Raw genomic sequence first — 25,272 nt, 5'->3', positions numbered from 1 at the left:
TACATATTAAATAAATAACGTCTAAATTATCATTAAACTTAAATCACATCATGATTTCTTGAATTAGAACATCAAGCAATACTCCCAAAAGATCCTTGAGTGCTGATGAAACACCAAGCATTAGTAGGTGACTAAGAGCAGATTTTTTTGTGGTCAGAGAAACCTGAGAGAAAAGTCTCAGTGATTGTCTCAATATCCCAGGAAATACAATGAGGGGAAACTAAATCTTCATGTAACCATAAAATTCGATAAATAAAACAAGTATATATTTTATTATTATCGAAAGGAAGATGTTCTGGAGGCGTTTTGTGTTTTGATGCCAGTTCACGATCATCATCCTCGGTTCCTGCTCTTAGAATATTAAATTCCTTGTCATAAACACCTTTAACGCTCGTAAACACCTTTTACGCTCGTTTCGAGGCTGCAGCTAACCACGCTAGTGGTGCTAGCGGCACAACCAGCGTGCACGCCGAGAGAGCCGGAGAGGTAAACACATTCACCATCTCGGAGCATGAGGAGGGCATTCAAGAGAGTGAATACCAGGAAGGCAGCAGGACCAGATGGCATCACAGGTCGGGTTCTGAAAGCCTGCACTGACCAGCTAGCACCGGTGTTCACTGAGATATTCAACCTCTCACTGGAACAGTCTGTCGTCCCCTCATGTTTTAAACAGTCCACCATTGTTCCTGTCCCGAAGAAACCCCAGCCCGCCTGCCTCAACGACTACCGCCCTGTAGCCTTGAACTCAATAGTGATGAAGTGCTTCGAGAGACTGGTCAGAGACTTCATCACTGCATCACTACCAGACACACTGGACCTAATGGCAGCAGCATTATACAGTCATATATATATTTCTATAAAAGAGCTCTGATACGGATTTCAGTCATTAAACCAGGAAACACCCAGGATCTAAAAGCTGGTCCACTCCATCATCACACCTCTTCTCTGTACATACCTCACCTCTCGCACCATGTCACTTTAAACTCTGGACTTGCACAGCAAAGTACACTTTATATTTATTTATTTTATACCACACCATTCTGCACACGGACACTTTATGGTCACTCTATACCGCACACGGACACTTATGGACCCTTACACCACACCATACCGCACACGGACACTTTATGGACACTTTAAACCACTCCATACTGCACACGGACACTTTATGGACAACCCACCACTAAAATTGTCTATTGTTTACACTTTGGTACACATTGTTTACTGTTTCACTGTGTACTGCCATAAGGATTTTATTTGTATATACATTTTTTTCTCTTTGTTTACATACCTATTTTTATATATCCTTATACCTTATATTTTATTTTATATAGTTTTTTATACTTTATTTATCTGCTTTTTCTTCCCCCCACCCCATTCCCCTCATGCCGGACCGTCGTATAAAGCATTTCACTGCATGTCGTACCCTGTATGTATGTGTTTGTGATGAATAAAATTTTATTTGATTTTGATTTGATTTCTAATGCCTGATCAAATACAATGTGTCAATAAAACAATCAGAAAATATTTATTGAAAAAGGTTTAGATTTTTACCTTTTGGACCAAGATGCTTTTTCTTCATCTCCAAGGCGATGCTTTACAATGCTGTTTAAACTGAACAGTATGATGTCAGGAAATGTTGTAGTTACTGTCACTGTTTAAAAACGGAAATGAGATATTTAACCGACAAAATGTGTGCAAGAGTGTTATACATGCATACTCAAAAGGTGTTATATAGTGTATACGTGTATTCAGAATCAGCACTAATCATGCTACATTTTTGGCAAACATTGACTTGGAGGATCTCAGGCTGTGCTGGACAGTATGGAGAGTTTCTTTCTTTTCAAAACTCTGCCACTTAACAATAATCTTTGATTGTTTTAATATAATGGGACAAATCACACTAAATGTGGTTATGCGTTCATCAGTGTTGTGGTATGATTAGCATACTTCCCTTTTAATAGCTCACGTTTTGATCTGTTGAACAAGAATCTTCTTTCAGCTTCTCCCACTAGGGGTCGCCAAAGCGGATCATTAACATTCATACACAAACATATTTCCAACAATTTTTGTATTCAATGGATGTTTTCATGTTATGATGAGAGCAATAGACACCAATGTGCTTTGTTAATGGTGTTATTTCACAATGGAAGACATGAATAAACGTTAAGAATTTAACACTGGTTGCATCTGAATAATCGTGTATAATTTAAATAAATTACTAATGGCAAGCAGGTAAACATTAAAACAACTTAACCTTGACTTTGAGTTCTTGCAACATCGCTGTGGCATTCTCATATCTCATTTTTTTTTATCTCCAAGGCCATGTTTTACAGCACTGTATAAACTGAACAGTATGACGTCAGGAAATGTTGTAGTTACTGTCACTATTTATATTTAGAAATGAGATGTTCAGCTGCCACAGTGTGTGCGATGTGTGAAATGTCCTCAGCACTAATCATAAACTTACAGCATGCTACATTCATTGCACATGTAGATTTGTGGATTTTCTTTCAACCTCTAAAACTGTGCCAGACAGTATGCAGAGTAGCTTTGCTTATTTCTTTTGTTTTAAAAAAATTTGCCGGTGTAATATTAATCTTAGATTTATTCTTATAATACTTGAATAATGGGGCATACACTTATTTTTCTATGTAAAATGTTTTCATTTGCTAAGATCTGCATTGGTGCAGTGGCAGATTCTGACCTATTTACGCACACAGGTAACGTTTCAGATGAAGAGGTCCAAATTGACGTGAATTGCAACCTTCTATTTTGAGTCTATTGTTGTATCTTATGAGTCTGCCATAGTTATTTAATTATTTATTTACTTCCTGTAAAAAAAATGTCTGACCACTAACTGGTGTGATGACACACTTGCACAAAGTTACAGTAAATAATACACATACTGGTGTGAAACTTGCAAAGAGGAACTAATTAGATCCTGGAGCTTAGTAGTGTAAAACAAATGTGGGAGGTGGCAGCTTAGTGGGTATGGCATTGAACTTTAGATCCAAAGGTCATAAGTTTAAATCCCAGACACACCATGCTGGCAGTCCAGAACCTTAGCAAGGCTCTTAACCCCACAGCTGCTCAGTTGTATGAAGAAGTTAAATGTAAGTGGCTCTGGATAAGGGTGTCTGCCAAATGCAAGAAATGTAAATGTTTGAGTCTGTTGCAGACTTTTATGCTGTGGTGTTTGTCAGTTTTTGTTTATTATTACTGATGAATGATAAAATATATATTGCTTAACAACAAAGACTGTTCCCAGGCTAACTGATTAATAAAGGCTCTTCAGTTTAAATGCATGAAAATATGTATCAGTTTGGAGACAGCTGCCACCTAGTGGAGATATGAATGGATGCAAAAGCAGGAAAAACAATTCTTTAATAAATCTAAGGCAGAATCATTCAAATCATTAAGCAAACTCATAGACATACACTGGATACAGTGTAGGGCACAGTGTAGGGAAATACGGCCTGTTGTTGGCCAGTCTTCTAACACGCTACAGCTCCCTGAGATCTCAAAACTCTGGACTTCTAGTAGTTCCTAAAATAGCAAAGTCCACTAAAGGTGGTAGATCATTTTCACATTTAGCTCCTAAACTGTGGAATAGTCTTCCTGACAGTGTTCGGGGCTCAGACACACTCACCCAGTTTAAGTGCAGATTAAAGACGTATTTTTTTAGCAAAGCCTACACATAACACACGTCACATATCATAACCTTGTGCTCCAGAACATCTGATCACATGCACATTATCAACTTGTGCTGTTAATATCATGAACAGCAGCTACGCTAATTTCTCTCCACTGCTTCTCTTTCTCTACCCATCCCGAGGCATCATGAGGTAGCTCCAGCACCAGTCACATCCCACCTTGTGGAGATTGTGGACCTTTACAGAAGTAGATGCCGAACTCGCAAACATCCTGAACCATCTAGAGACGTACCAGCACCATTTGGATCCCACTTCATGTGGACTTTTGACATTGGACCTCTTTGAGTGTTTAAAGGCTCTGGCATGGAGAAGCTGGTGTTGGAACTGTGATGATCTCAAATGTTGAGCTATTTTATGAGTTGCTAAGTAGCTCCTAGTTTTATAACCACAATGACTTAAAGACTGTAGAAAGAACATTACTCATAATTAGTTCTTATACTGCAGTGTTCTGTATTGTTGAAAGATTTATAATCACACTCTTGATGTCACCCAAATGAGGATGGGTTCCCCTTTTGAGTCTGGTTCCTCTCAAGGTTTCTTCCTCATAACATCTAATGGAGTTTTTCTTTGCCACAGTTGCTACGGCTGCTCATCAGGGATAAATACACACCATTTACCTTAACTGTTAATTTCTGTATAACTGCTTTGAGACATTGTCTGTTGTGAAAAGCGCTATAGAAATAAACTTGACTTGTTTGCATGGGTCAGTGTATTAAAATTGTCTGAATGTGAGCCATATCTTGTAAAGATTGGAAAGGTTTGGAGAACAAAAAGGGCAGATGTTCAGACTAAAATCTACTGTATAACATACTAATGTTATTGTATCCTTTGACCAATAGGTGGTGCTGTTACTAATTTTTCAGCCTAATTGATTATTTTATTGAGATTTAATCTGAAGATAACGTACTGAGTGTGCGTGCGTGCGTATGTGTGCGTGCGCGCGTGTGTGTGTGTGTGTGTGGTTTTTGTTTTTTTTTTTTGGGGGGGGGTATTCACAATTTGCTAATCTGACAGCTTCTGCTGAAGATGTTATTCAGTAATGCAGAAAGACTTCAAGTGCATAAAAACCAATGCATTATATTTCATTCTAATAAAAAACATTACATATTAAAAAAATATACAGCACACTGATCAGCCAAAACATTAAAGTGTCTGTAATGCAATGCATGTTTCCTGCACCAAATATTGCTGCATTTTAAATAAAATACCCGTAATTAAACACACATGATAGATTCATGCTATGCAAAGTTTTATTAATTCTTTAATAATTCGAAGCATCTTAACATTACATCGAGTTTCATTATCATGATGTAGCATTAGTACTTACAGATGAATGACAAATTTTGAACCTGTTGCTCTGTTCAGCTCTACTGGGTTGTTATTTAACAATCAATCGTTAGTCATTTCTTTTAGAAGAACAGTGTTCATCCATTCAGTAAGTTTAGAAGACTTGCAGAATTTATGGACGCTTTTCTGGTGAATCAGTTTTACCTTTAATTTGTCGAGGGCTGTATATTTATTTAATGCTAATTTAGATTTTGAGAAATTAACACCTAATAAAGATTTCCAGGAATCAATATCACTAAAATGTCAGCTAGTAAATCAAGGAAATAAGACTTTGTATAGATATCGTTTCTTCTCACTTCCTGCAGAACTGATGCAGAGTTAAACATTACTGATCTTATAACTTCAAGAAAATAAACACTGGATATGCATTTTAATAAGCCGTAATAAGCATTTCACTGCATGTCGTACCCTGTATGTATGTGTATGTGACAAGTAAAATTTGATTTGATGATAATCAGATTATTGTCAAATGTTGGCTTTTCTCAAGGCAGCAATAGAAAAGCAATATACAAGATCTCAAACTGTCCACTAATGTTCTAGAGAATTAAACAAGCTTAGATAACCATTTTTAAAACCATAAGTCATCTGAACATGCAGGTTTGAAAATTCATGATCTTTTATAATAAAAAAAATAAAAAAACATTTTATATAGGAGCATGGTTAACTTTGGTTAAGGTTGAGTTAGTTAGAGTTTTTATTTTTTTTAATACAATGAAGCCAATGTTCATATTTTACAATAGAAAATATCCAGATTTAACAAACAAACTATCCAGATTTTTCAAAATGATTTATTTTTAGCTAAAAAGCACCCAAGATATTAATTTTCACAGATGAATTGTTTCTGCTTACGGCAAGACGCATCAAACCATTTATTTGTGCCACCTTCGTCATTCCCCAGAGCAACACAGTTCTCTCCAGAAGGATCCTCTTTTGTCCAGTTATCAGGTTCATCTATTCCCTCAGGGGAGCGATACCAGAACCTTTATAGATTAAAAAAAAAGACTGTAATCAGTCTGCTGTACAGTTTATTTATATTACACAGGAATTTGTATGTAAGTGAACAATGTTCATACGTTACACTGGTCTCCTGGTTGTTTACCCACACCCACTTTCCCTCGGTTTCCAAGTCATTCAAGCCAATCCAGTGTGTTTTTCCAATTTGTGAAGATACAAAATTCTAATGTAGACAACAATAATACACAGTTTACACCTGTCATCCACACAAATAGAATGAAATCATCAGCAGTAGATTGATCCACTACACTCACCTGTTCAGCTCGGCTGGTTATAATCACCAGGTGGCCTCCTTTTCCCACACACTCATCTCTACTCCGAGTCCAGTTTAATTTAAAAGTGGAGAAGTAATAACACTTCAAATCATGAGATATCCATCCTTCCTCACATTTTCTGCCTTTCTGAATTTCTTTTAACAAGACAAAGTAAACAAAATGAGATTGTAAACAGTACTTCGCATGCACATACATCGTTTTGCATAATATAATACAATGTGCAATATGTTATGAAAGTTTATTATTATTATTAATATAATTGTGTGATGAAGTGATGGGTAAAGTATTACCACTGCATGCAGAGAGATCTTCCTGAACTTGTTGAAACTTCACCTTCAGTTCTTCGTTCTGTCTTTCTGTCTCTAAGACAAAGAAATTTCTCATGCATTATGAGCGTACAGAAAAATACCATATGATACTTTGAAAAAGGTAGCGTGCAAGGATATAATACAGCGATGGTTACATTACATTTGATTCAACTTTGTCATTGTCATTTATTTTCTCCTTAATCTACACTCAGTACCCCAACATGACAAAGTGTAAACAGAATTCTAAAGGTGTCGGTCAATTCTTTTTAATAAAACACTTGCGTGTGCCAAATTTCTGGTTCTATGGTACCTGCCATTCATTAGTGCTTGGCCCCCAAATAACACGTGCATTTACCAAAAATAAAATATGACATGATTTGGTTAAATTATTATATTAAAATTGATATACACTACAATCTCGAAGAAACAAAGCATTGAAAATTCGCTTACCACTGACTTTGTGTTTCATCAACATCAGTGTTTCTGTAATATCAGCATACTTTTTATTTAATAGCTCATATGAGACAACTTTATTGCGATCTGTTGAACAAGAATATTCAGGATTTAATTCATATGTAGATCAATTCAAAACTACATTTTAATTTGTTCATGTATACAATGTATGCGTTCATGTTAAAAGTGTGTATTCAATTTGCATGACAAGCTGCAGTTTCCATCTATTTACTGGTGTTCCTCAATGCAAAATACTAATAAAACAAGAATTTTAAGGAATCAAATGAGTATTTCTTGAATATTATTATCAAAGATAAACATGAGCAATACTCACAAAAGATCCCTATAGCACACATTGTTGATAAAGCAACAAGCATGAGGAGGAGACCAAGAACAGATATGAAGATCTTTCCTGTTTTCTTGTTTTTCAACTCTGTGTGTTTTGGGATATCAGAGAGAAATTGTTTAGCTATTTCAAAACATCTCAAGTCCAATAGTGATTTCTGATAGATGAATCTTAACCAAATTGTTAGCCAGTTAAAATTAATTTCAGCCAAGTAAATCTATAATAATCAGTATAATCAACATATAAATACCTGTGCATTTTTTGGTTTTTGGCTGCCAGTCCTTTGTATTCACATAAACATCCTCTTCTGTGTTTAGTTATAAACAGATTATTCTTTATCATATACTTTTTTTAATATAAACTTTTTTACAATTAAACCACCGGAAACATTCTTACATTCATAAACAGTTCAGATATCTACCTGTTGGAGAAGGAGATTTTTTCTTTCGATCAGTTTTGTCAAAACTGATCTCTTTATAGATGGTTTGCATTTCTGTAGCTCACTTGAACTCGACTGTACAAATTTCACACACTTTTACACCAGAAGTCAGTTGCACCACAGGTTCTTTATTTCTTGTGGTTGTTTAACATCCGGTGCTGTGGCTATTCATATATTTGTATTATAGATATACAATTTGTCCCCTGCGAAAGTCAGAACTTTCAACACGTTAATTTGAGAAGTGACATTTTGCTGCTGAATAAAGCCCACTTCTTTGCAGGAGACATTTTAATGAGATTTTACATTTGCGGCATTTAGCAGACGCCTGGTCCCCTGGTGGTCTAGTGGTTAGGATATGGTGCTCTCACCGCTGCGGCCCGGGTTCGATCCCCGGTCAGGGAACCAACCCCGCCACTCTTAGTGCCGGTCCCAAGCCAAGATAAATGGGGAGGGTTGTGTTAGGAAGGGCATTCAGCGTAAAAACGTGCCAAATCAAACATGCGGATGATCCGCTGTGGCGACACCTGATGGGAGAAGCCGAAAGAAAGTAGACGCCCTTATCCAGAGCGACGTACAAAAGTGCTTCGAGTCTCTAGCAATGAATATATCTACACTGGTACGCCAGATTACAAACTTAATATAAAAATATAACTTGAATTCTGCAAAGCAAACTTGGAAAGTGCTAATCTAAGTGTTTCAGGTGAAGGTAGGTCTTTAATCGTCGCTTGAAAATAGTCAGAGACTTTGCCGTACAGACATCTAGGGGAAGTTCATTCCACCACCTCGGTCTGTTAGACATGATATTAGAGTAAAGAACAGCGCAAATAGAGTGATTACAGTTTCTAGGGGTGTCTGCATTTTCTAAAAGGTAAACAAGATTTTTTAAACAGTAATTATTCATCTAAAACTTTAACTGTACTGTTTTTGATGGATTCTCCACAAGTGGCAACCTCCATCAAGTGAATGTAACCCAGGAAACCGGTCTTCTGTTTCCATAATCCAAGTATACCCAGTACTGTACTGGAACTAAAACACTGACAATAATCATTTCTAAAAAAATTTAAATAAAAAAAAGACAAATTACACCAATTTCAGTATATATAATCTTTTAATTTGTAGTTATTGAAAGCAACTTAACATTAAATCTAGTTTAGCCTACACAATACACACTACCATCAGTAAATGAACATAGCATTAGTACTTACAGATGAATGACAAATTAAAAGGAGAACCTAAATGTTCCCTTAATCTACAGTATACTGAGAGTTAAAAACATCCAAATTGGATGTTTTAGTCTGCTAGATATTGACATGCAAAAAAAGACAAACATTATATTTTAAACACACATTTTTCTCTTAATGGTTATTCAAAAGCAACTTTAAAATAAATCTAGAATAAACCAACAATAAATTGCGATGTATACAGAAATAAAGGATAAATTAAAGGAAAAAAAATCTCTCATGCAGGTTATTCATTTGAGTTATTAGAACTGAATGAATAACTTTTAAAAGAAGAGTACTTCTACAATACAGCAGGGAAAAATACAAATCAATCTCTCACATCTAGAGGTTGAAGCGAGTTAAAAATTCAATGCTGTTTTACAGTGCAGTGAAAGATGCGTTTCTGTCACAAATGAGCCATGTATTAAAAAGTAAAGCTGGTCGTTTTCATGTTTAAAACACAATCCACAGCTAAACATGATGTATTTACAAAAGTAACTGCAATGCAAGTAAAAGGAGAAAGTGCTTTACTTTTCACAGATGTACCTTTTTAACCTTTTGCACGAAGCGTCAAACCATTTATGTATGTTACCATTCTCATCCCCCAGAGCACCACAATTCTCTCCAAAAGGATCTCGCATTTTCCAGTTATCAGGCTCATGTGGTCCCTCTGGAGCAGTATACCAGAACCTCCAAATATAAAAAATAAATACATAAAAAAAAAAAAAAAAAAAAACTGAATATTTACAGAAAACAGAATAATTTCCTAAACAACTAATTCATTTCTTGCAAAGTCCACACACACATGGCATAACTTTATATACACACCAATCAGGCATAACATTATGAACACCTGCCTAATATTGTGTTGGTCAGGACTGTTTTTGCAGCAAAAGGGAGACCCATCCAACATTATCTCGTCTGTTGGATCGAACCACACGGACCAACCTTCGCCTGCCACGTGCATCACTGAGCCTTGGCCGGTTCACCACTGTTTCTTCCTTGTACCACTTTTGATAGATACTGACCACTGCAGACTGGGAACATTCCACAAAAGCTGCAGTTTTAGAGATGCTCTGACCCAGTCGTCTAGACGTCACAATTTCACCCTTGTTAAAAACCCGCTCAAATTCCTACGCTTGCCCATTTTTCCTGCTTCAAACACGTCAACTATGAGGACAAAATGTTCACTTGCTGCCCAATATATTCAGCCCACTAACAGGTGCTTTAATGAAGAGATAAATAATTCCATTTTTTTTGCCAATTCACTTTCATTAATTCATTTTGTCATGTTACTGCCTTATCCAAAATAGATTCAATTCATTATTTCTCAAAATTCTGCAAACAATACGCCATAATGACAAACATGAAAAAAGGTTGATTGAAATCTTTGCAAATTTATTCAAAATAAAAAAAAGAAATCACGTACATAAGTTTTTACAGCCTTTGCATTGACACTCAAGAGTTGAGCTGAACTCAAGACTTCAAAACAAACTTCTTTCATGTTGTCAGTATGGGATATTGTTTGTAGAATTCTGAGAAAAATAATGAATTGAATCCATTTTGGAATAATGCTGTAAAAGCAAAATGTGGAAAATGTGAAGCACTGAAAACTTTCTGGATGCACTGTATAATGTCCAGGTTATGCCTGATCAGGGTGTGTGTGCAAGCTACAGAATAAAATGTGTAAAAGTAAATGGATTTTTACATTACGCTCATCTGCTTTAACAACGGTTGTTCACCCACATCCACTGTCCCTCAGTGTCCAAGTCATTCAGGCCAATCCAGTGCGTTATTTGAATATGCGAAGCTACAAAATCCTAATGAAGAAAACATCACATAACTTACACCTGTAACCCACAAAAGTGGATTGAAAGCATCAGAAGCAGTAAAGTGGTCCACTACACTCACCTGTTCAGCTCGGCTGGTTATAATCACCAGGTGGCCTCCTTTCTCCACACACTCATCTCTACTCTGAGTCCAGTTCAGTTTAGAAGTGGAGAAGTAGTAACACTTCAAACCAAGCGACTTCCATCCTTTCTCACAAAGCGAACAGGTTTGGATTTCTTTATTCATGAACAGTTTAAAAAAAAAAAATTATTAATGAGACTTGGACAAAAGTGCATATACACATCTTCAAAATATTGTACAAATTATATATAACAAAAAACACAATTATAAACCCACTCTCTCATTCATAACCATGCTGAGACCACAAGAAGATAAATACACAAGAAGATAAAGTACTATAGGGGAAAACCTAACCTTTGCATACAGAGAGAAGTTCATGAACTCGTTGATACCTCATCTTCAGCTTTTCATACTGTTGTTCTGACTCTAAAACAAAAGTGCTTTAATGTAAAAATGGGTTCAATGATAGAAGTAACTTAAAAATAAAAATAAAAAGACAGTTCTTACTGTTGCATGCGAAGGCGAGATCATGATGCTTTGACATCAGTTCTTTATAAGGTCTTTCTGTCTCTAATACACAACATTTCTTGAGCAAAATGTACAATTTAATAAATAGAAGTGAAGCAGAGGAAAAGACGAGTCTTACCATTGCAGGGAGAGACAAGCTCGTGATGCTTCATCTTTTGCATTTCATACTTTCTGTCTTTTTCTGATGGACAAAGAAAGTTTAATTTGATACAAGGTAGAAGCAAGGACACTGTGTCATCACCTTAAATCAAAATTCCCTCATAAATGTTCATCCAATGATGAACTGCTGTGTATTTAGAGCAGACTGTATAAAAGATCTATGGACTGCTATTGAATCCTATGTTAAAGTATATTGTAATGAGGACATGCCAATGAAGATGCATTTGATGGCTATGATGGAGGTGATAAGTATATATATATATATAAAAACTGGGCATCACTGAAGCAGACATGAAAACCTTCAGAAACCTCTTACCCTTGACTTTGTTTTCTAGGACAATCAGTTTTTCTGTGGCATTTTCATGTTTTTCACTTAATTTCGCAGTGGAAGCAACTTTATTGTAATCTGTTAAAAAAAAAAAGAACACCATCATAGATAAATAAATACTTTTAAGGGGCCAAGCACCAAAAGTTCATGAGCACTTGGTCATTCCGTCATATATGGAACAAATAGTTAAGATTAGATTACGTAGGTTAACATATAAACAGAAAATCCATACTGTGCATTTTTAGTTTAAATGGGTGGTACAATATATGATTGTTTGGTGTATGACAATGATAAAGAAAATGAAGCAAAACTCACACAAGATCCCAACTGCACAGAGTGACGATACAGCACCAAGTATTAGGAGAAGACCAAGAACTGCTATAATGATGATGATCTTGTAATTAAATGAGGCTGAAATAAGCACATTTGTATCCTTTCGTTAAACTAGAAGTGAGAATCAGTACATGGTCAAGCAAACAAAAAGACGTGACAAAATTTCATCAACAATTCAAATATCTACCTGTTGTCAAATGAGAGTTTTGTCTCCCAATGCTTCTGGGTTGATCATTTTCATCAACATTTTCCATTTCCTAACTTCACTAGTAAATTCTTACCCTGTGTTTGCAGTAGTAATCGCAAAGTATTCAAATTTAATAGCGAAAATCATTAATTAAGATTAATGAAGGACACATGCAGTTCATGCCGCCCTTCCGGTCATAACTTTATTAACCACTAGAGGGCAGCGCCTCACACATATATTCATCATTGCAAAACAGCAATCATGTGGTACTGGGAAGTGTGGCTAAGTGGCAGCTGAAAAGAAGAGGAGGTGGGTTGAACAGGTAGGTAACACATGATGATTATCACCTGCTTCTTATTACTTCCAGTCTACTTAGTTGTGTTCCTTTAGCAGTTCCACTTCTGTCTGTTTTTTTGTGGTGGTGTCTTGAAATTATTGCCAATAACAATAAACCTTGTCCATTTAAAACAGTAGAAATAATTGCATTCCCAAATAAGGAACATTTATATTAATAGGAAATCAGTGGCAAAAATGGATTAGTATATAGTTTTGATATCTTGTTTTTAGGGTTTATTTCTTTGCTAAAGCAAAGAAGCCATGTTCTGTTTTTCTGTTTCTAATCTAATATTTCTGCATTGAAAAATTCTGGCAAATCATTTTTTTTTTAAACAGTGAAATTATTACTAATCCTTTAATATTCCTTCATAGTAATCAAAACACCGACACTGCATCAAGGTTTAGCTTACAAAAAAAACACCATTTATTGAGGTTCTTGATGTCATTATAGAAGAGTGGAAGAGGATCCCAGCAACAACCTGTGCAGCTCTGGTGATTTCCATTCCAGGCGTTGCTGGATATCAATGGTGCTCACACAAAATATTGACGCTTTGGACCCACTTTTGTTGCCAGTTATTTAGACAATAATATCTGTATGTTGAGTTATTTTTAGATGACAGTAAATCTGCACATTAACTATATTTAATTTTTATTTCTATCAGAGATGGGAAGTAACAAGTTACAAATATTTTTACTGTAATAAAGTAGATTTTTCTGTTATCTGTACTTCACTTCCTTATTAATTAATCTGTACTTTCTACTTCGTATATTTCATTACTTTACTTTTAATCTATTTGCTGACTTGATCGATATTTTTTCTTCTCATCGTGTGCTGTTTTCAGCCCATTAACCTGTTTCTTGTCATTGTGCAGCTTTTTCATCTTACCACTGGTGTATCGTTTCCTGGCTCTCACACACACCACAGTTGTAGGCTTGATTACAAAGCTAACAAGCATTGCAGAAGGCAACAAGTAGTATGGGGCTAAAGTGGATGAGACAGAACGAGTCAGTGATGTAATTCAACACAAAAGAAAGACAAAACACTTGCCTAACTGCCTCACCAAAAACAGGGAACAAACTCACACCCAACAGAAATAGCAGCCACACCCCTACTACCAGTGAACAAAACACACATATATAGTGTTATATATGTGTGTTTACATAGTGTTACAGTATTTACAATAAATGAGGTCCAGTTACCAGAGTAACACCAAAGCAGGTAGTAATAATGAACTTGTACTTTAACTTGAGTGAAAAAGTGTAGTCAATAATTTTACCAGAGTCTTTAAGAACATGAGTATCTGCACTTCTTTAGTGAAGGATTTCTACAATATTGTCTCTTGAGGACATAAAATAGTTGCTGAAATGTGAGGGCTGTACTCAAGTTTGTGAGATACTCTCTATATATTTATAGATATTCATGACACACTTACGTATTGTTGATACCTGGATAATTATGTACAATAATCTTATGTGCAATACATTTTATAATTATTATTGTAGTCTGACTTTTTGTGCCATCTGTTTTTCATTGCTGCTACAAATTCCATTTCATGCTTCCACACATTTATTTTTCTTAATATATACGTTAATATGTATATTTATTTATGTTTCTTATTATTTTACTTTCATCTTTACTTGATCTTTTACTGTGAGCAAAACTGCAACCAAACAATTTCCCTATGGGATCAGTAAGGGGCAGTGGTAGTCCAGTGGTTAAGTCCAGTGGTTAAGGCTCTGGGTTACTGATCACAAGGTCAGCGGTTCAAGCCCCAGCACAGCCAAGCTACCACTGTTGAGCCCTTGAGCAAGGCACTTAACCCTATCAGCTCCAGGGGCGCCGTACCATGGCTGACCCTGTGCTCTGACCCCAGCTTCCAGATGAGTTGGGATATGCGAAAAAAACTAGAAATTTCCCCACTGTGGGACGAATAAAGGTTAAATTAAAAATTAAATTAATGTATTCTGATTGATGATATATGTGTGAGGCGCTGCCCTCTAGTGGTTAATAAAGTTATGACCGGAAGAGCGCCATGAACTGCATGTGTCCTTCATTAATCTTAATGATTTTCGCTATTAAATATAAAGTTCATACACTCAAAAAAAACATAAACAAAGAAATAGCTCTTTAATGCAATTACATTAAAACAACATCAGTTACTGTACAGGAAGGGAAAGTGGAAATATTGTGCAAAAATATACGTTACTGCTGCCAAGTTTACTGCAGTTGACCAATGAAGACATTAAAACATAGTGTATACAGTGGGCAAAACATCAATTGATAAATTTGTGATATAGGCCCCCAAAAAATGGGCAATTCAGCAAAACAAATTAGATGGTTAAACCAATCAACTAAAAAACCCGCCTAAAAGAAAATATGATGAAGCCTATCTAGCCTATCTTGTTTCTTTGACACATCTTATCTCTGTGAGATGGGCTTTTAGATGTTGCTTCACTGAAAACAAAGTACAGATCTTATCTCGGTATTAAACATGATTTGAAAGTAGCACTATCAAGCCTGCAATCCTTTATTGTCTCTATTTTTTAACTTGATGCTATTCGATGTTATTGATTTATAACTTGATTTTTCTATAAATTAGACATATTTCAACTTAAAGTATTTTATTACTATTTTTTGTCCGAAACAGTTGAGAACTAATGGTATATACTAACACACAATCTACTGTTTATATTTAGTAGCAAAACTAATAAAGGATTGCTGTCTGAAAGAAAATGTGTAATCTATATCCCTGGATTGTGTTTGGATGTATACCAAATATACCACACATATACCATATACCAAGTGAAACAGAGAAATAGACTTGATATATATTGTTTTTTTGATTCATGGAGCTCAGATTGCTATAAAATGACATACAAGCGAACCATGTGTTTGTTTATGGTGAAATAACTGGAGGATGGTGGGCTTTTTTTTTTCTTTAGTTTTCTGTTGCCTAATAAAAATATATATATTTTTAAATTACACTGAAATGACCAGCTAGTTCCAATTATGAGACAGTTGGAACACTATCTGCATCCTAGGCCTTCTCCCCCTACACCCTATACGTAGCTGACTTTAATTACACCCTTGAGGCTGAAGGAGCACAAACTTCCACAAGCACACACTAAAATCTAGTGGAACATCTGCCCAGAAGAATGGAGGTTATTATAACAGTAAATAGGGACGAAAAGTAAAATGGGATAGTCGGGTCAACCATATAGTGTATAAAGTCAAATAATTGTGGCATATTTCAGAAATATCAATGCAAAATAGTATTTTGAAGAATCACTTTTGCAGAACTGATCAGATAATTGGACTTGCTTGGACAGGCTTAGACTCTTGCACTCTGCAATGTATGTGTGTGTGTGTGTTTGTTCGGGGAAGATGTCATGCAAACCAAACTATTACCAAACAAAATGATCAGTTTATTGAAAAATTCTAAGGTATTTTGTTGATCCAATATAATGCTTATACTCGTTGCAATTTATTTGATTGATTTTTCGATCTTACTAAATGAGAAATAACAATTAAGATAAAAAAATAAAAATTTAATACTATAAATAGGACTTAGACTTTTGCTGTGTGTGTGTGTGTGTGTGTGTGTGTGTGTGTGTGTGTGTGTGTGTGTGTGTGTGTGAAAGAGAGAGAGTGTGAGTGTGAGGCTGTTTCATGTATTGACCGGCAGATGGCAGCACTTTCACGCACGCATAATTTCCAAACCCTGCAGCGGTTGAAATGATGAGGTGGCAGGTCCAGTGTGTGTATATGAGTCATGTACTTACTCACACTCTGTGATACAGTCATCTCACATCACCCCATGTACAACTGAATGATTTATAATCAGTCTTTATTATCATCATATGCATCTCTGTACAGCAGGAGGTAATGTGTCTTCAAAAGCAGAGAGAGAGAGAGAGAGAGAGAGAGAGAGAGAGAGAGAGAGAGAGTGTTTGTGTGTCTTAAAGCAGTTCATGAGCTTTTGTTTAGGTCATGTGAAGACCTGAGGGTTTGAAAAAAAACCTTCATGGAGAACAAAACCAAAAGAAGAAACTTTACATTGAAATTGATGTCTGGCGAATACGCATGATATAATCATTATGCCAAAACTCAAAATAACACACAAAAGGGTGTTTCTCAATACGTGTTCCTTTCTGAATCCATGGCTGAGGTCATCTTTTCACACCAGAGTTACATTCCAATAATCAAGAACTCAAGTACCAACAACAATAATATAAAAAAAAAAAAAAAAAAAGGGAAATGTGCTCAATCCTCCTTAAAAACTGAGAACGCACTCATCCGTGACTTGCCAACGACGCCGAACTGAAAATCCCATAATTCATTGGGGCATCATCGCTATGGTGGAGCACTGATCATACTCTCAGATCTATAACCGTCTTATACAAGAATTAATTTTATCCAGTGCACTGTTTTTTGGAGACGCAGCACTGCTGATTATTTGGTACAATAGCACTGGTATGAGACCATTTCACGGTGTGAATCACTCCGCTTGTCCGTCTTCACCACAGAAGATTCTAAATTTACCATCATCATGTAGAAACCGTTACTACGCCAACATGGCAACATGCAGCGCTCTGATCTATCCAGTTATGGCTTCTTCAGAAAGTGTTTTTTGATATAGCAAAAAAGTGACAATTTCTGTTGTATAGAAGCAAAATCATCCTTGCAGCAGTACTGAACATCAGGATTCATGCTGATATTCAGTAGAACAGCACTCTTGATGACGTAATGAATTTCGAGGTTTGGAAATGAATAATATAGCTGTTAATGAATGATAAAAAAAAAATTGACACATCCCATGTCCTTACATGTACAAGGCACATTTGTCAACGGTGTTGTTTGAGTTTGCTGTCATTTGGCATTTGTCAGATTCCCAAGTGCCTTTAACTCATTATTTTGAATAAAAACTTTTTCCAAAAACGCTTTTTTTTTGTTTAACAAATTTCGGAAAAACTCAAACGTGCATTCTACAAGTGCATTCTCTGTTTCAGCGTCCTTGTGAGATCGTTTTTGCAAGGTTACTCGCTAAGAATTTATTTACCCAAGGACGCAAATGGGGGGATTCGGCATCTAATTTAACGTCGTTAAAAAGTGCACGCTGGACTCTGCGGATCGTTCTGGAGCACCACGTTTACTACATTCAGTTCATTTTGGGTCGAAGGAGGGGGGGTTGAGTCGACTAAGTTGATTAGAATATATCATGGATGTGTAGAAAGCAATGATAATAATAATAACGGCAAAAGTGAAGTAAAAAGATTCTCGCACGTGCCTGTAATGCCGACTCCACAAACTCCGCTATCACCGTGTTCGTCATTTCAGCGTTCTTTCTCGTAGAAGCAGTTTGGCTAATGAAGTTTGGATAATATGAAGGAGCCCTATTATAAACCCTCCGAGTCCATTTCTATGCTGAGCTTCACACGTGAAGTGCTTAGGCATCACAGGGAAATGAAAGAGTACTCCAGGTGGCAGTATCTGAGACGGCTGAAAAAAACAAAACAAAAAAACAACCTGAGACTTTACAGACAAAGAATGCAAACAGGCAAAAAGGTTTCCCATGATTCCCCTTGGCTCCCTTGACCATCAGGCTGAAGACCACCTTCTTCAGTGCACCTTACAGACCCTGTAGCCTCCTTTTACCGAGAGACGTGGCAGTGTTCGCTCCGGAGCGAAAGCGATGAGGTTTAGGCACCAACAGGGATCAATCAGGCTTAACGGGGTTCTGCTTAAAGCCGCAGTTCAGTAAGAGATCACCCCGGGCTGAGGATTCAGGGTTCTGGTTCAGATTTCAGCTCACTGAATGCAGCACTTGCACTTGAAGATGTGTGGGTGTTTGTAGCGCAGTCTCTGTTTGGGCCTGTACTTCTCCAGATAGGTCAGCTGTTTGCTGTTTATGGCACCACGACGCTTCCTGTGAGAACATGATTAATAAACCATATTAGACAGAAACAGGTTCTAATATAATTTATATATGACAGGATAATATATATGCGTACTTGGAGATGGAGATGAGACCCCATCGGAGCCTGAAAATACTGTAGAGACATGGCTTGATCTTGATCAGTATGGGGTAGTGTGATTTGTGTAATCATCGTACACGTTGCAGTATATAATTTAGCAAAACGAGGCAATTAACGACACTGTAATGTATAAACTTTACAGTCTATATGTATGTGGCAGCAGAAACTACAAACTCCTTCATCCTGAAAATCTTCTTTATTTCTTTACCTCCGACTGTTTCAACGCTTCACCATATCACTGATTACACACATTTTATTATGGGTTTATATAAATTGGTAAGTACTATAGACACTGTAGGGTATTAAACCCACATTATATAACCACAGCTGTTTATAAAAAAACATATGCCGAAAGAAAGAAAGAAAGAAAGAAAGAAAGAAAGAAAGAAAGAAAGAAAGAAAGAAAGAAAGAAAGAAAGAAAGAAAGAAGAAAGAAAGAAAATCTGAGATAAGAAAGAAAGAAAAACAGAGAAAAGAAAGAAAGAAAGAAAGAAAGAAAGAAAATCTGAGATAAGAAAAGAAAAAAAGGAAAGCTTAGATAAGAGAGATAGATAGATAGATAGATAGATAGATAGATAGATAGATAGATAGATAGATAGATAGATAGATAGATATCTTTGCATATTCCATCTTATCAGGAAGCTCAGGTCAGAGCACAGGGACAGCTATGATACACCGCCACCCCATCACAGTTCGGGTTAGGGGCCTTGCTCAAGGGCCCAACAGTGGCAACATTCCCAGTAGAGAATCAGTATAACGAAGGTGATGTGAGTAAATGTGTTTAAAAACAATACTGGAGCAGACTGGAAGAAAAAGCTGCACGTACTGTCTGATAAACTGGATCGCATCTTCATACTTCATCCCACACTCAATGAGAGCCAAAGCCACCAGTACCGGAGCCCTGTGTGGAGAAAACACAAAAAACACACACTCTCGTAAAAAACGATGAGGACACACAGCTCCAGCACAAACAGATGGCTCGGGTTTGAGTGCGTGTGTGAGAAGAGAGAGGAATAAGTGAGAAAGAACCTCCCACTCACACACACACACACACACACACACACACTTTATCTATAACAAAAAGAAAATCATAGTACTGGTGCCCGAGAGCAACACAAACCGCTCTAAAGCACTACATTTAGCCGTACACGCTAACAACACGTGTGTAGCAGTTTTCCCAGAACAACTTCGCTTCTTAGAACAAACCACTTTCAAAGAAAATCAAAAGGTTTCTAGGAAAAGTTGCCCCCCCCATTAATCAAACCTCACTGTGTAATGTACACACTTTGTATACACGTGTTCTTCCTGCATTTTTCTTTTTTTTTTTTCTTTCAGAAGAAAATGCCTGCATGTACAAGTGGTGTACCGAATGTTCGGCTTCGGAATTAGATGAAAAATAACGGCGGGCCAAGAAAACACTGGCTCTCTTTCAAAAATCGAGGTCAATTCCCTGTGGAAAGGGAAGACGTGCGTCAGAGACTGGGGGGTTTTACCGCTCCGAAGACGTGAAACCGCATGGAGAGGCCTCTGCTCCTGCCTCCTCACGTCACTGCAGGTTGGGTTTTTTGTTGTTGTTGCATTGTTTTGGCTTCTTGTAAAGCATAAATATGGCTTGTTTTAATAAGAACGTTTGTGAGCATTTCTATTGCAAAGGAGACACTGGGAGCAAATAAAAGGTCTGGGAAAAAAACTTTTACATCTAAATAACCTGTAACTTCACCAATAGCAGTTTGCATCACCACATGATTGTCATGAGTTACCTCGCAACACAATCGCACATTTTTATCCAAAGGTACCTAAATGCTTTAGGTTTTTAATACTCTAATCAACATGTTTGTTTATTATTAGTGAAACCGAACTCAACATAAAGCATGAAGTCAGAATATATTTGTTGAGGTTTTAAAGTAATTCTGGTGTTTAAGTTGCGTAAATCCTCGGGACACCAAATGGAACGTTTGCTATGTTTCCACACGGACGGTTTTATTTGCCAGATGTGCGCACCATGGCGGATTTTGGTGCTTGATTCCAAACAAATGGCAAATAATTTAAAAAATAAGATTTTCAGTGGAGTTTTATTTATTTCTTTTTTTCAATCGAGTAAAAGGATTGAATATATACACACAAGGACACACACACACACACACACACACACACACACACACACACACACACACACACACACACACAAATATAGAATTATTATTTATTTACTTTATATATATAAACATTTAATCCCCCCCAAGGAGTCTCCAGTATCAATGCTTTGCCCCATTGAGATACAAGGATGTGAAACCTTTTTTATTTATTTCTTCCTCGGTAACATGCCAAGCTTTTTTTGTCTCATTGACTATCATGAGACAGAAATTGCCTTATTTAGTAGGCGTACCAAATCCACTGAATTGCAACTATAAATGTACAAAAAGTCAGATGTGTCTTCAAATCAAATCAGTCACAACTTTATTTATTGCGTCGTTCTGTCATGAAGGTCAATTTGCATTGCTATATACTGTGTGTGTGTGTGTGTGTGTGTGTGTGTGTGTGTGTGTGTGTTCACGCAGTGTGAGTCAGATCCAGTAAAAGCCACCCAGACCCCTGCTGAGAACCCTAACCTCTAAAGGTCATATAATAGATATATAAAAGATAGACAGTAAACACTGTTTAAAATAATACGTTTAAAAAGGGCTTTTCCTGTTTCGTCTTTATCACTAATAAAATTGCAGCAGCGTCACGGCAGACCAAATGTGCCACAAAGTCATGTTGACTTTGGCCAAGCTTCCGTTAAAGCTCTAGGCTTCGAACGGGCATCGAAGCGCATCGCTTACGCAGACAAAATCGGACAAGGCCAAAGAGACTCGTCAACCCTGGGTGCAGTTGCTGGAGAAAATCAGGCTCATGGGAGAAAAGTGGTTTACATCCCGGAGTGCACAAAGTTCACATTCTTTTCTAGATCGAGAGTCGGGGCAAAGCGAAAATAGAGCTTGGTGATTAAGGGGCACCAGACAATGCGTGTAAACGCAAAGCCTTGAAAAATACAAGTTTTGATTGTGCAACACACACACACAACACAATAAACTTTCTTTAATTACAGCCTAAGAAGCCTTTCTGCATATTACTGAAGCATGTAGTAGGTTTCGAATTGAGGAAAGTCTTTACCAGACTCATGCATTTTCTGCATCATCACAAATAAATAAATCATTAAAATTGATCTCCTCAGATTCTGTTTCTCCAATAAGACACCAGGTTCTTCACTAATGTGCAGGCAAGTCCAAAAAAGCTTGATCAGGAGATCCTGTTGATCACGCCGATTTTGATCAATTTCCTACAGCAGCAATCTTTCATCAATTATAATTCATTATTGTTAATATATAAACACCTGATGATAGATGTTATCCATTTACAGCTACATAAATCAAACCTGTGAAAAAACTTGACTTCATGTGATCACTGGAGACTCCTTTTGTAAACATCCCCTTACAGAAAACATCACCACCCATATACATGAACATCTACACTATATGGACAACCTGACCATAAGCTTAAAAACACCTCATTCCACATTCATTCTATTTGCTCTTATAATAGCCTACACTCTTCTGGGAAGGTGTTCTAATAGATTCTGGAATGTACTTATGGAGATTTGTGCTTATTCAACTACAAGGGTCTTTGTAAAGTCAGGCACTGATGGAGCACGCCTAGGGTGCACTTAGTTTATGCCAAAGGTGTCCAAAAGGACTGAGGTGAAGATCTTTTGCTCCAACCCATGTAAACCATATCTTTATGCAGCTGGCTTTGTGCATTAATGATTGTTGCTGGAACGGCTTTGGGTCTTCTAGTTCAAGAAAAGAAAATGTAATACCACCGTATTCAAAAACAACCAATTGTGTGCATTTGATTGTAGAAAAGATATGACTGGAAAAGTCAGATGTCCCAATACTTTTGCCCATATATTGTATATATTATTAGTGTTGGATCAAGTCTCAGTGAGTGAGTTCGCTACTATATTAATTATCATTAAAAATAATGAATATAATAGAATTTCTCCTGAACCAATCAAAACCAAGAATCGTTGTCAGGTGGTATTATTGCATTAGAATCGAGACCGGACACTACGGCGGATGCTGACTGACCTGCCGAGGCCTGCGACACAGTGCACAGCCACGCAGCAGCCCGGTTCCTCCATGAAGCGTCTTCGGAGGAGGCTCAGCCAGTCCTCCACCACCTTGGAAGGAGGAGGAGCTCCATCATCGAAAGGCCAGTCCTGCATCAGAAAAACAACATGACGACACGCTCAGAACTCGGGTTTAGGAGATCGATCTGAAGGTTTGCGATTATCTGATATCACAAATATTAACACACACACACACACACAGTACAGGGAAGTCGACATGGTCCGGTTGCCATGGGCAACGAGATGTAAAGACAAACACATGTCTGCATAGGCACACACCAGAGTAAAGCCACCGGTGTTTTATAACATTCTTAACACACACACACACACACACACACACACACACACACACACACACACACACACACACACACACACACACACACACACACACACACACACACACACACACACACACACACACACACACACACACAGAACATGACACTCAGTAACAGAAGAAGTGAATTTATAGCACTGCCTAACAGGAAATGCTGGCAAGTAAGAAGAGGAACAGCCTTTGAGGTACTATTGCGTGTTTGTGTGTCTGTGCACGTGTGTATGTTTTGAACAGATGATGCACTGATGTCACCGATTAGGTAAACAATCGTCATACTTGGTGCATAATTAAGTGGCAGATTTCTTTGCCACACACACACACACACACACACACACACACAAAGCTCACATACTCACGAGCACATAATCAGGGATTCAAGAGCTCACCAGCATGAATAGTGTGATCAGGCTCATTAAAATCAGGCTGGTATTCAAAGGACTGACACAGACTCCTCACAGGATTTACACACACATCTACCCAACCATTCACACACACACCTAGAACATTGCTGATTGTTCTCATGAGGGCCTTTTGCTCATCAGCACCCAATGTGCCAAAAGACTTGTGTCTCATGGGTTTTAGATCACAGTGGTGTCGAGTGCAACAGCAATAAACACACAAAACTCTGTGTACAAACCAGTAATCATCCTATATCTCATACACACATTGATACACACACACTCCAAGGCATGTATGATCCCGTTTGTTTGTTTACAACAAATTAGGACATTTAATGATAAAGATTTACTTTGACCAAACAAATATATAAATGTGCAGATATTAGACTTTATTCTAAACATTCAGCTGAAATGCTTTGCCATGCCTCTTGAGATTTCTTTCTGACCTTGTGGTCCAGTTCATCCCAGAGCAGTTCAGTAGGATGGATTTAGGTGCAGTGACTGGTGACATATCACTCCAGACGACTGTTTGCTCTCTAAATCACACTTCCAGAGATCGGATGTACGTATTTGGTCATGGTCTTGTTGTATGGTCAAGTCGGATCTAATGAGCTGCAGTCCAGCCAGAAATGCATTGTGTTGAAGTATGGATTGGTTGCCATGTTGGTTCATTTTCACCATTTAACTTGCATGTATATAATGAGCTAGCATGCCTCCTCCAAATATAAATGGGAACTTGTGAAGTTGGAATGTGACATGGCTACATATATTTCCTTCAATAAAAGTCTCCATCCTTCCCTGTTCCGAAACAACCCCTAAATCATAAAGCTTCCATCTTATAGTTTAACAATGGGGGTGAGGCATTTGGGCAACATCATATGTCCTGTTTTTCTGTTAGAAATGTTCAATTTGGACTTGAATGTATACAGAACTTTCTTCCTGATATTCATTGTCCAATTCTTGTGTGTTTTTGTCTGTTGCATAGAAACAAAAGGAGCATGCATGCAAGATGCCTTCTTCTCTAGAATGGATATATACAGAGGCCAAGCCTCCTTCATTTGGACTGAAGGTTCAGAGGCCATGCCTCCTCCACTGGAAATGACAGTGGCTACAGAGAACATACCCCCATCACTGGAACCAGTGGCTACAGAGAACACACCCATATCACTGGAACCAGTGGCTACAGAGAACACACCCATATCACTGGAACCAGTGGCTACAGAGAACACACCCTCATCACTGGAACCAGTGGCTACAGAGAACACACCCTCATCACTGGAACCAGTGGCTACAGAGAACACACCCCAACACTGGAACCAGTGGCTACAGAGAACACACCCCCCATCACTGGAACCAGTGGCTACAGAGAACCCCCCCATCACTGGAACTACAGGTACAAAGCCAACACCACCTTCTATGAAACAAAGGGG

At 37.4% G+C, this 25,272-nt stretch overlaps 3 protein-coding genes across 7 annotated transcripts in view; all 3 read right to left on the bottom strand.

The window, feature by feature from the left end:
* Nucleotides 1–5,024: 5,024 nt before the first annotated feature.
* Nucleotides 5,025–7,963, bottom strand: LOC124382133 (C-type lectin domain family 3 member A-like). Its single transcript, XM_046844255.1, has 8 exons — nt 7,881–7,963; nt 7,710–7,766; nt 7,448–7,546; nt 7,111–7,200; nt 6,643–6,714; nt 6,332–6,486; nt 6,137–6,240; nt 5,025–6,043 (listed from the first exon to the last, which is right to left on the bottom strand). The coding sequence occupies exons 1-8, from the start codon at nt 7,948–7,950 to the stop codon at nt 5,881–5,883; spliced, it is 810 nt and encodes a 269-aa protein (XP_046700211.1). The 5' UTR covers nt 7,951–7,963; the 3' UTR covers nt 5,025–5,880.
* A 1,024-nt stretch (nt 7,964–8,987) lies between these two features.
* On the bottom strand, nt 8,988–12,796 carry LOC124382066 (low affinity immunoglobulin epsilon Fc receptor-like). 2 transcript variants are annotated; one of them, XM_046844161.1, is made up of 9 exons: nt 12,565–12,794; nt 12,360–12,455; nt 12,033–12,122; nt 11,676–11,738; nt 11,537–11,599; nt 11,384–11,455; nt 11,030–11,184; nt 10,827–10,938; nt 8,988–9,808 (listed from the first exon to the last, which is right to left on the bottom strand). In XM_046844161.1, exons 1-8 carry the CDS (start codon nt 12,629–12,631, stop codon nt 10,843–10,845), a joined length of 702 nt encoding a protein of 233 aa, XP_046700117.1. In that variant the 5' UTR covers nt 12,632–12,794; the 3' UTR covers nt 8,988–9,808; nt 10,827–10,842. The 2 variants fall into 2 exon arrangements, with proteins under 2 accessions (XP_046700117.1, XP_046700118.1); XM_046844162.1 differs by lacking the exon at nt 8,988–9,808 and adding an exon at nt 9,984–10,155 and having other exon boundaries at nt 12,565–12,796.
* Nucleotides 12,797–16,731: 3,935 nt separating this feature from the next.
* The window catches only part of ptp4a3a (protein tyrosine phosphatase 4A3a), a 25,910-nt gene continuing 17,369 nt past the window's right edge, over nt 16,732–25,272 (bottom strand). For all 4 annotated transcript variants that reach the window (XM_046844227.1, XM_046844230.1, XM_046844228.1 and 1 more), the window contains 3 exons: nt 23,064–23,194; nt 19,763–19,837; nt 16,732–18,827 (listed from right to left, as the gene is read on the bottom strand). In XM_046844227.1, coding sequence (XP_046700183.1) covers nt 18,710–18,827; nt 19,763–19,837; nt 23,064–23,194 — 324 coding nt within the window. In that variant the 3' untranslated portion in view covers nt 16,732–18,709. The remainder of the gene's footprint in view (nt 18,828–19,762; nt 19,838–23,063; nt 23,195–25,272) is intronic.

This window comes from Silurus meridionalis, chromosome 29 (assembly GCF_014805685.1).
Source record: "Silurus meridionalis isolate SWU-2019-XX chromosome 29, ASM1480568v1, whole genome shotgun sequence".
Taxonomy (NCBI): Eukaryota; Metazoa; Chordata; class Actinopteri; order Siluriformes; family Siluridae; genus Silurus; species Silurus meridionalis.
This window is presented reverse-complemented; position numbering and strand designations above follow the sequence as displayed.